The 12,839-nt window shown below is 35.7% G+C and overlaps 1 protein-coding gene across 2 annotated transcripts in view; it reads right to left on the bottom strand.

Annotated features, from left to right (window-relative positions):
- The window catches only part of niban2a (niban apoptosis regulator 2a), a 43,492-nt gene that overhangs the window by 12,163 nt on the left and 18,490 nt on the right, over nucleotides 1-12,839 (bottom strand). For both annotated transcript variants that reach the window (XM_088356230.1, XM_088356231.1), the window contains exon 6: nucleotides 991-1,106. In XM_088356230.1, the coding sequence (XP_088212356.1) occupies nucleotides 991-1,106 (116 nt within the window). The remainder of the gene's footprint in view (nucleotides 1-990; nucleotides 1,107-12,839) is intronic.

Below are 12,839 nucleotides of genomic sequence, written 5' to 3'. Positions count from 1 at the left end.
CAAACTGAAAAGTACTAACAATTACAAAATAGTACTAAAAAAAGAACCAATAAGTAGTAAACTAAAAATTCCGAAATTGGCCAGAAATTTGAAACTGCCCCTTGTATAACGCAGAATATGGTGGATATGATTGGAAATGCATACATTAATTCTAGATGTGTTTTACTATACCAGGTTTTACCGTGTACTACCGTATTTGTGCAATGATTAATCAATCGATAAACATCGCTGACCAGAATCGGGGACATTGTGTAATATATAGCACCTCATAATGGTGCAAAAACTTAATCAATATAATATGTATATATACATTTAAATAATAAGAAAAATATATGAACTGTCAAATAAACATGCATTTTCATAAATACTCGTAGGTCAAGAAATGTTTATTTACTTTTAAACAGCCACTAGGAGTCAGCTGATACTGGTTTCGGCACCAACGCAAATACCAATACCTTAAAAAGGGTGCTGTCGGCAGATAAAAATACCTCTTAAGTATTATAAACTTGTTATTTGTCTATTTTGTTTGCACTTAATAGTGTTAATGTATTGCACTTGACTAATAAGTTTTGTTTGTATCAATAAACTACTAGAAACTCAAAGGAGATTCCAAATTCATAAATCTTCAACAACAAAAAAAAACTTAGCTTGTTAACTGTTCTATATTTGATTATTTTTATTTTATATTTGGTGTCAAAATTTAAATGTTATCCTACCACTAGGCTGGAAATACAACATCATCAAATGTATTCCCTTTTACTTGACAGTGCCACGCGTACCAAGGATTCTGAAAGAAACCCTGAAATTGATATTATTTGGAATAAAATCTGTAAATAGCGGGATGGTAACCATGAAATCATTTTCTATATTTCACTTTCATGGTATCCAACATACTGATTTCTGACCAATTAAACAGAGGAAACTGATGCAAGAACAAATTTCACAGACACCCTAGATTAAGTTGAAGACATAGGTAGTAAGTGCACTAACCTGTGGAGGAGTTCCACACATCATGTCCCATGTTCCATAGTGTCCTTTGGCTTGTCGATGAAGTCTCACACTGTCTGTAAACGCTGGCGTCTGGACTGTGCAGTCCTCTGGCAGACCTGAATTTTGAAGGAAGAGGATTGTAGCATGATATAATCAAGATCCTTCTATTTACCCATGGAAGAACAACAAAATAAAATGCACAATTCAGTGATCTCTTGCTGTATTGCGGTTTCACTACTTTGTGGATTTTCATTGTGCATTGTGGTCTGCATTTTAATTGGCTAAACACTCGCCCCACCCCCTTTCTGCTTGTGTCTGCCAGTGCGTCAATGATTTTGTGATCAGAGTTGTACAAATCGTAACACAGCTTGACAAACCTACATTAGATGTGTGCAAATCTTTTTCAATTAAGTTTCTCTAAAAGCCATTATTTCAAAAAAACGCTCTGGACCCTCAAAAGCACCGAAAGGCAAAGAAAGATGCTTTATATCGGCAACAAGGTTGGACTTATCTACCTGCTTAACTTGCTCTGGGGCTACATGCGGCTCTTTGGCGCTCCTTAGTGGCTCCCTGGGTTTTTTCCAAAATGTTAGATAATGGAATAATGTATGATCTATCTAAAAGGGTAAACAGGACAGATTCTCAATATTTTCCCGATGAATATAGATAGATACAGTAGGGTTTCCCTCCTTATAAGGCTTTTCATTTTTTTGCGGCTTCAGACAGGTTTTTGTTTTTTCTTTTTTTGGTCCAATATGGCTCTTTCAACATTTTGGGTTGTCGACTGGAAAGACAGTGAATTTTCTATAATGTCCACACGATGGCAACAAACCATCATATGAGGTTCATTGTTTCCTAATCAATACAGTTGTGCAATAAAACAAAGTTATTTGTAATAAAACACGTTTATAGGCCAAAAAAAAGTTCTTGTCTTCCGGTGGCGCAATGAGGTAGACGGCAGCAAGGAAAGTAGCTCTGACAAAAATCACTAAAGAGTAATGTAATACTTACTTGGAGAAAGACAGAAAAGGTATAAATTGTGACTCATATTAAAGACAAATTATTCAACAAAACATGGTCAAGAAGGGGAAACTTGTCGAGGAAAAGGGCGCTAAGGAGAAAAAGATCGAGGGAGCAGAAGGAATGGCATCGGTCGACGAGGGACGTGACTCGGCCATCCTCCACGAAATCCGTAAATTACGGCAAGAACACACTGAAGCAGCAAAGGAGAGCAAGATTGTGATGACAAGACTGGACAAGAGCATCGAAGAACTTCTGGAGCGCACTGTGTTGCTGGAGCGGAGGGTGGAAAGCATGGAGGAGCTACATGCTAACACGGAAGAGCGAACGTCAAAACTAGAGCAATTAACAGTCTCCTTGCTCCAACAAACCACCAAACTAGCAACAAAGTGTGAGGACTTGGAGTCGAGATCACGACGGAACAACATTAGGATACATGGGATTCCCGAGGGTGCCGAGAGAAAAGACACAATCGGCTTCATAACAAACTTTATTAAATCGAACATTCCGACAACCGAACATATGGATGTGCGCATTGAGAGGGCACACCGCTCACTGGGGAAGTTTCAAGGTAAAGCACTGCCACGGGCAATTATCGTACGTTTCACCGACTACATAGTGAAAGAATCCGTAATGAAAGAAGCATGGAAGCAGAAGACAACGTACGAAGGCAAGACCGTTTACTTCAACCAAGATTACACCACAGAAATCCAAAAAAAAGAGGAAACAAGTAAGGGACGTTATCAAAAAGTTAAAGGAAAAGAACGTAAAGGCACAATCACCATATCCCGCCCAGCTGAAGATGTTTTTGGACTCAGGAATAAGAACATTCTCTACACTGATGGAGGCAGCAACATTGCTAAAAGAAATGGGGATCGAAGTGGAAGAGGACAACACGGAGACACTGCAAAAGATGTTGTCAAAGAACATTTGGACCACAGTGACCGGAATCGAGAGGAAGACAAGGGAACACCCCCATCATAGAAGGTGACTTACAAGCTCCTATGGAGCAAAACGAAGCCATATTCGGATTTGGGGAGAAAGAGTAAGGACCATATATGCCCTTTCTATTATAAATTCAATAAGTTAGAAGTAAGTAAAATACCAAGTAAAATTGTTATCTTTAAATTAAAACAATGTATGTATATATATTGGCATAGAGCTACTTTAAAATATTTAGTTAGTTATAACTATGGACGACGGTACAAAAGTTGTTCACGCACTGAGTGCATATTTCCAGGAGGGTAGCCACAACTCTCCAATTGGACTCTTGGAAGACATGGGTTTTTGTTTTTTGGGTGTGTTTTTTTTCTTTTTGGTGGGAAATTATGTGTGCTTGTCAATATGTTTGTTAGTAATTTGGTTTGTTTTGTCAATGGAGGTGTTAGTAATTAATGTAGTGTTTCTGTATGCTTCAAAAATCAGTGAGACTCAATACAAAGCATGAGCAATCTAAATATTGTTTCATATAATGTACATGGGCTAAACCACCCCATCAAGAGAAAAAATATATTGAATCAACTCAAGACATTGCAGAGCTCAATAGCCTTATTACAAGAGACACATTTGACCGAGATTGAACATAAGAAGCTAAAAAGAGAATGGGTGAACCAGGTGTTCTACGCATCCTATGGTAAAAGGAGGGGAGTAGCAATTTTACTTGGAAAAGGGGTGGCGTTTAAAGTCGAAAAAGAAGTGAAGGACAATCTGGGGCGATATATAATGATTATAGGGTCAATGGCCGGTTGGGAAATATCAATAATGAATGTTTATGCACCAGTTGAGGAAAAGGGGACTTTTTTTCAAGTATTAGCTAAAGTAATAACCAACTGTGCGAAGGGAATGTTACTTATAGGAGGTGACTTTAACACTGTACAGAATTGCAAAGTGGACAAGTATCCTTCAGTACATGGAACAAATACAAAGACGTCGAGGATGTTAAATAACATAACTAAAGAATTGGGATTGATAGATCCATGGAGAGAGAAGAATCCCCAAACTAAAGACTATACTTTCTATTCAAACCCGCATGGCAGCTACTCGAGAATTGATTACTTTTACATTTCAAGACAACATATGCATACAGTAGTAGAGTGTGGTATAGAGAATATTACTATAAGTGACCATTCTCCAATTACTTTGAAATTAAGTTTAGACAATGAACCCCATTTTAGGTATTGGAGGATGAATGTATCTCTCCTCTCAGATAAAAACGTAGTACAGGAAATAAAACGGTGTGTAAAAGAATATTTCCAAATCAATGACAACAATGAGGTTTCTCCAACAATATTATGGGAAGGAGGGAAAGCTGTAATAAGGGGGAAATTAATAGAAATATCGTCCCGGCTGAAACGAATACGCTTAAAGAATCAGAAGGAATTGGAGGATAAGATTAAGGAACTAGAAGAAGAACATAAAAAAACACCAAATGAATCCAGATTACAGGTATTAAAAACAACCAGAAGAAAATTAGATGAACTTTTGACAAATAAAGCAGAAGGGGCTCTGCGCTTTGTGAACCAGAGATACTATGAAATGGGCAATAGAGCCAGTCGACTGCTAGCCTTCCAACTTAAAAAGGCCCAAACAGATAGAATTATATCACAAATAAAACATCCTATCTCTAAACAATGTTTAGTAAAACCCAATGGTATAGCAGAAGCATTTGCAGATTATTATAAAGAATTATACAAGGACTCAGAAAATGACTTAGATAACTACACGGCACAAAACTTTTTAGGAAAACTACATTTACCAACACTAACAGGGGGGGATACATTAGAAATTATTCGCCCAATTACAAAACAGGAAATACAAGATACAATAAATAACTTAAAAATAAATAAATCACCAGGAACGGATGGATTCCCGGGGGTGTTCTACAAAAGCTTTAAGGAAGAATTAACACCAGTACTGCAGAAAGTATTTAACTATGCTCTAACAAAAGGAGATCCCCCCAAATCATGGTCGGAAGCCATCATAACAGTCCTGCACAAAGAAGGAAAAGACCCAATATTGTGTGAAAGCTATAGACCAGTTAGTTTACTTTGTAATGATCTAAAAATTCTTACAAGCATACTGGCAAAAAGAATGCAGAAATTTATAGCGAAATTAATTAGAAATGATCAAACAGGGTTTATTCCGGGAAGGCAGGGTGCAAACAATATTAGGAGGATACTAAACATAATTACGAGCACAAAATCTAAGACCCAACCCTCGATGTTACTGAGCTTGGATGCACAAAAAGCTTTCGATAGGGTGAAATGGAGCTTTTTACATCAATCACTTATAGCTTTTGGCTTCCCTCCAATATTTGTTGAATGGGTGAAAATTATCTATAAAAATCCGAAATCTCGTCTTAGAGTAAATGGTCACTGTTCAGATTTCTTTGAAATCAAAAGAGGAGTCCGGCAAGGGGATTGCTTAAGCCCACTCTTGTTTGCAATAAGCATAGAACCACTCGCAGAATCAATTAGACAAAATGAGCAAATAAGGGGGATATTGGATGAAGGAGGAACAGAACATAAAATATCATTGTTTGCAGACGACCTGTTGGTAATGCTGAAGGAACCTTCGTTATCAATACCACCACTGTTGGAGAGCCTTAAAATATATGGAGAAGTAGCTGGGTATTCAAATAATGAGAGCAAATCAATAGCAATGATGATATCAGGAAAATGTCCAACAGATGTGATTGAAAGGTTTGATTTTAAATGGACAAATAAAGGGTTTAAATATTTGGGGGTGACCATTACACCACATTCCACACAGCTGTTTGATGCAAATTATGGAATGTTGATAAAAGAAATAAGGAAAGATTTGGAAAAATGGGAAATTTTGCCCTTAAGTCTTATCGGCAGGATAGAAACAATCAGAATGAACATATTACCAAGACTATTATTTCTGTTTCAATCCCTTCCAATTCTGATCCCGGCATCCACATTTAAAATGTTAAATAAGTTAATAGCAAAATTCCTTTGGCAAAACAAGAAACCTAGAATAAAATACAAAACCCTGTTAGCTCCTAAAGAAAAGGGGGGCCTAGACCTACCCAATATTAAATATTACTATTGGGCAGCTCAAATTAAAGCACTCATCTTGTGGATTACTACAGACAAAGATGCGATATGGGTGGACATGGAGCAACGATCTTGTCCAAATATGCTGGTGGAATCGTTACCATACATATCAGTCACGAGGTGGAAGAAATTAAAAATCCAGAATGAATGGATTAAGGGAACTATTAAAACTTGGTCAACAATACAAAAAAAATTAAAAATATCAAGATCTGTGAATAGGGCTACCAAAATAGCGAAAAATCCAGACTTTAAACCTGGGGGTATGGAGGTAGGGTTTCAAAAATGGGCCCAAAAAGGACTGATGTTGATTACCCAAGTATTGGAAGCACAGGCAATGAAATCATTCGAACAACTCCAACAAGAGTTTGACCTACCCAGAAATGATTTTTACAAATATTTGCAACTAAGGCATTACCTCCAGAAACACGAGGAATGGGGGAAAATATGTAAGGAGCCAACTAAGGTAGAGGAATTATTAATATCGTATACAAAAGGACAATCAATAAAGGGGGTTATATCAAAACTATATAAAGCCCTGAGAATGGATCTCAGTAATGAGGACATGGCAGTTAAGGAAAAATGGGAACAAGAAACTAATGTAGCGATAAAAGACAACGAATGGGAAAAAACATTGAAAGAGGGACACAAAATAACCAACAGCCCGACATGGAGGGAGTTTGAATGGAAAGTAAAAATGCGATTCTTCTATACACCCTCTATCACTTCAAAATATAAAAATACCTCAAATCTATGCTGGGGTAACTGTGGGGGGGTCGGTGACTTTACGCATATTTTCTGGAATTGCCCTGTAATATTAAATTTTTGGAGAAGTATCCAGAGAGAAATAAAATTAATCACGGGCTGGGAGTTGCGGTTGGACCCAAAGGCTTACGTAATAGGAATTTTGCCAGAAGAATTACTATCTGGTCAACAGAAATATATACTAAGGGTAATGCTTCTGGTAGCAAAGAAAATGATCACAGTGTCCTGGCTGAAACCACAACCTCCTGACATAAAACAATGGAGAGACAAATTAAAGCAAATGTACATTATGGAAAAAATCACTGCAAGACTTCAACTGAAACTTGACCAATTTGAGAAAAGATGGAAGCCTATCACACAAATTTTACTTGATGTCTAAACACCTCCCCCTATTTATTATGTGCGTTGTTTTTTTTTTTTTTTTTTTGGGTGTATATTTTGATTTATTATTTTATATATATGTATATATATATATATATATTTCTTTTTGTATGGATGTATTGTATGAACATTTGTTCTTCCTTTCTATTAATAGTATTTTTTTTCTTTGTTGTTTCTTCTGTTATTTATGAGTGTGTCAAGTGTATATATTTTGTGTTGATGTATGATGGAGGAATCAAACCCCTGTCAAAATTGGTGTGAGAAATAAAAAGTTAAAAAAACAAAAAAAAAACAAAAAAAAAACACGTTTATAAAGTACAGGACTTTTATTTGATAAACAAATACCAAAGTCTGTAAATTGGGTTTGTTCTTTGGTTTAAATGTATAATAGAGTATTTAATATATGAAGAAATAATTAAATAAATTAAGGTTTTCCCTTCAAAGATTTTTACTGTCGCAGGACCTTTGTGGAACACGACCCCCGTGGAAAATTAGGGATTACTGCATACAATTAAATTTCGACACAATACTGTTCTCATACTAATAATGTGATAGCATAAAGGTGGTATAATAATTATCAACTCAAATGATGTGGTAGGGCGTGTGTACATCTAAGTCAAGGAAGTTGAAAATACAGTGAAAATGTTCCACCTTTGTTTATTTAACTAGACTAGAACAAACTCTCCCAAGTGCATACCAGATGCTGTATCATATTACCTCAGATATTTTGAAAGCAAGTGCGTCTTAGCAAAATACTGTTAGCAAAAAACAAACAAAAAAAACTTAAAAATACTATTAAATAGAAAAAGCCTAAAGAACCATCTGAATTATCTTAGGGTTACTGTCATTAAGAGCCACTTAAATGGTGCCAAGTATGTGCTCTTATTTATTAGGACTTGAGATTTTTTTTTATTTTGAACATTGCCAAGGTCCGCTTAGTATCTTTTTTTTTACTGCCGCTCTCTAAAGTTATCGAAAAAGTCAAGAACATTACGCAAGTTATGAATCATATTAGGAGGAATGTATCTAAATGTATTGTGTCCCCTTTTAAACGATACAAATATTGAAATTGTAAAGGAATTTTGAGACATTTTATAAAGAAAGATGTGTGGGAAAATTTACATTTGGGAAATGTACTACATGCACACTATTTACAACACGCATTCAGTGCCCAGCAATTTATAGAATCACTAGTTTCCGTAAAAGTTGGCAAATATAATTCAGTGTCTAGACTACAGGATAAACATATCAGGACGTAGAGTGCTGCACAATCAAATGTTTGTCAGTCATAAAGGGGAAGACCTAATTTTTTTGTCTGCAAAAAAACTCACATGATTACTGACACACCCAATTGACAGGAACGCAGGAGATGTGCTAAAACAGCAAGAGCATATATTCAGGAAGTTACTGTCTTGTGCTTTTGGTGACGGGATGAGATTAAATGGACTTGAGTTAAAAAAATATCACAATAATAATCAGAGCCACAGTATATTAGTCAAGTAGTCAGATGAGGACAAATACTGAAAAAAGAGGAATTAATCTCTAATAAAATACCTTAATATTGGTAAAAAAATAGAAAAACAAATAAAACATCAGATTACTCAAATCTGTGTTCCTTAACCTAAACTGACAGTAATTCAGTCTTTCTAACCTGAGTGTGTTTAAGCTTCAGTTCAAAAACAGATATGAATATGTGATATAAAATAGACAACAAATTATTTTTTGGTACATGATTCTGTTTCTTTTGGCACTTAAAAGTTTTGCTCAAACTAAGAATGTGCCAATGTTATGATTCCTGGTCTGTGACTCAGAGGATGCTGACAAAGTCAGGAAGTGAGTAAGAAATTGTAAATGGGAGGGGGCAGGGCGAGCCTTGCAGGAAACTGCCCCTTCATAATAAATTACCAGTGATTGGTGAAGGTCTTGGGTAATGTTTAACTGTAAATGCTCGACTTAAAAAGATAAAACAAATCTACATGAATTTGCTTTCGTAAGAACCCTGGCTGAGCAGTTTACCTCATGACTATATGACCCTCAATTTCATTAAAACAACTTTTTATGAGCATTATGAGCATAATCGAATATATATATCGTGCCACATTACACAAGCGTTTCCCTATTTGACCCTTCTGAATCTGTGAAACAAAGGCAGAGACAGTGTTTAGCTGAGTCATTAACAGATGGAAGTGACTATAAAACAATTGTAGTATAAGAAAATATGCAACACAATGGAGTATTACAGTGCAGATTCTACTTGTTTAAGCTTAAATTATGTACCAATTTTATTGCATATTTTGTTGGCTAAAACAAAAAACAAAAACAAAAAAAAAACGGAAAAAGAACGCATTGTTCAATTGTTTGTTTTGGTTGATAAATATATATGCTACTAAAGTTTCACTCATATTGATGCTAGAATCCGTAACCTGCATTTTGTTCCAGCCAAAGGAGGATCCTTTTAATATTAAGCAATATTTATGGACCCTCTGCTAAACTGTACAGTTCTTGCGCAGTGTTTATGTGTGCACTGCGTATAAATAGAACATGTGGCAGCACTTACCACCACGGCATATAATTTTGAGGTATTTCTCTACTGGCCAAGCTCACTGCACTCTAATTGATACAATTTTGAGAGAAAACTCCCAGGCCTTCAAAGCCATCATTCTAAGCCTATCTAGATGATGATCTTTACCTTAATGTTGAATTGTTGTTGTTGAATTTGTGTCAGAGAGGTGTGTCTCTAATAGTTTATTTTTTATAAGGCAAAAAAACAAACAAACCAAATGATCAAGATGTTTGAACTTTTTGCATCTTCAGTTGTGTTTTTAATACAACGTCATAAAAAAATAGATGTGGTTAAAAATAACACATTGTAGTATAAAAACTAAAAATGAGCAACAGACACCAACTCCTTGATAATCTCCATATGCTCTAGAAAAATCGCTTACCATTTGCACTAGTAACATGGTTGTATTTGTTAGTAGTCTGAGGAAAAAAACCCTCAAAAAGATTTGAAACATCTCCTGTCATAGCAAACATCTGTTATTCATTTCACATGCTGCAACATGTAAAGATATCAGTAATATTATGATATACACAACTGCTAAAGGCCATGTTGATTTACATATTCAGCAGAACTGCGATCTAATTGGATCAAAGCTCACTTACATATTTTTATCATGAAGTGGGAAATGGCATTTTTAAATTTTCAGGTGTAGTAAAAATCATGACATGGTTAATTGTTAGAATATTTTTATTTGTAATTTTGCTCAATTATTTGTAAAAATTAAAATAATGCGTCTGCATGTCTTCATTAATAAACTATTTGTAGAACTTTGTACTTAATATATATTGCTATTCAAATATAATACAGTCGGAGATCTTTATATAAGGGCACATGAGAATTTAAGTGTGTGAGTAGCAGCAAAGGGGGAGGGCAGTTGGCTGTGATTGATGACATTCTGGACGCCCGTGGGAGCTCATAGGGCCCCCAACTACAAATATGAGACCCTTTTGCAGCATAGTGAAGACCAAATTTGGCCTCTGTGCAAAAGCTGCATATACAAATTGAAAATGTGACCCAACATTAATATATAGTATGTCCTCATATCTCACAGTACATACCCTTCAAATGTGGTAACTTTGAGACAAGCAAAACTCATGTAGTGTTTCCTCAGCTTGGAAACAATTCACCACACTTAATATGTCAGTGACATGTACAAAAGGATAATAAGTTCACCATAGTTTGGTGGTAGTATAATGCGTTTTTTCCCATCATGAGTTTACTGCACATTGCACATTTAGGTCAGCTCGTGAAGTTACAGCTGCTGTTTAAGTCTGCAGTGTACATTTACAGTGCCAAGATGACCAATCATGAAACCCAAACTTTCGGACCGAAGACATTATTTTTGAGCATAAATGATTAACAGTATACTGTGGAAATCATCAAATTAAGCAAACCAGTCTATACAAGTTATTTTTAACTCATTCAACAAGCAAATTAGTGTTTAAGATGAGAACTATGAAGTATGAAATATTTTCAGGGTTCAGACACAATTTTCATGGCCAAATTTAAGCACTTTTCAAGCACTTTCAAGGCCGATCAAAAGAACTGTGTCTATTTTTGTTGGCTTTGATGACTAAAATCAAATAGCTATCCTGCCGCTAATACATACTTTGTGGTGTTTCTATCTATTAACTATGATATTTTTGTGTCAGTGGGCTTGTATAAACTGACGTGAATTCTGCCATTTTGCTTTAACAATGCAGATAAACATCGACAGCTTTAATACGTCACACTTGTTTACAAACAAGGAAAAGGCTCTATTGGTGTTAGGTAACATTGGAGTTTAATACGGAAGACAAAAAAAAAGAAAGTACTGTATGTATAAAAATCAGAAAAATTAGCCAAATTTGGACTCATTTTAATTATATTGATTGCTCCAAAGCAGACTGCATTCAATCTTTCGATCTAACAGAACACTTAAAAATGGTTAAAAAGAGCCAGAATACCCATGACGAGTCTGATAAAGCTATCTTATTGGATGCAAATATAGAGGGCAGTAACACTTCACAAGAGAACTTAATGAAGAACTGTAGCCACCATCCGTGTCGTTTTTACGCACTTAAAAAAAAAGTTCATTCAAAAGCGTGGTCTATTGAGTCAGACTCTGCTCAATACTAGGCAATGGAAAATATTTCAAGCATGTTCAAGCACTTCACCCAAAATTCAAGCATTTACCCTACCTTAAAAATACAACATTAAGAATTTCAAAAGGACTTCAAGCACCCTTACGAACCCTGCATTTTTTTCATGCATGGTTTGCAGGAGTCAATCAGTTGAAGCGCTATAACGTACTCAGTGATCTACAACATTACTCTACACCTATAACGTAAGAATGGCTGAATGTATCGAATCAAAATTATTGCAAGCTATTGTCTCATTTTAAGTGTTGATTAATCAAGCCGTCACCGCATGGTTTAGACTGGTAAAACTGGATCAGCTTTTGAATAAAATACAGATAGGAAACCAAAACCATTTACTTTTATGATTCTAAGTTTTTACTAACCCATTGTTTTCTTAGGACAGTGGTAGTAGATAGTACAGTTTGCATGTACTACTACAGGTACCTATAGGGACTCGGGTGTATAATCCCAAAGATTATTTATAAGTAGGTGCTGATGTCCGTGGTTAACACTCTACCTCTATTAATGCTGGTCTCATTTCTCTTTTAGTGTTTAAAGAGCCTATCACTTTGCCTTTGGTGGTTAAGTAACATCGACTGCCAAACTGGAGGAGGACCTCATGCACGCCAGACCTACCACCTCACTCCCCCAATTCTTTCGTGCCTTTTTAATTTCATTATTTTCTTTGTTTTGTGTTTTTTGGGTGTGTGCCTTTTTCCAAATGCTGAGTTGATGGGGATGGAGTCGGGGACTGCTAAATATGCCTTTCACCTGTGCTGATTTCCTGACTACTTGAGTCAGCTAGGAGTTGAAAAGATGATTATACTGAAAAACACATACACGCACACACTTTGTTATGTTTGACAAATCTTAAATTTGTGTAGAATGTTCCTAGCAACCTAAAAAAAATATGGCATTTTTCTA

Source organism: Urocampus carinirostris, chromosome 16, assembly GCF_059441175.1.
Source record: "Urocampus carinirostris isolate Australia breed hairy pipefish chromosome 16, RoL_Ucar_1.0, whole genome shotgun sequence".
Lineage (NCBI taxonomy): Eukaryota > Metazoa > Chordata > Actinopteri > Syngnathiformes > Syngnathidae > Urocampus > Urocampus carinirostris.
The sequence above is the reverse complement of the archived record's forward strand: the minus strand, read 5'-3'. Positions and strand labels throughout refer to the sequence as shown.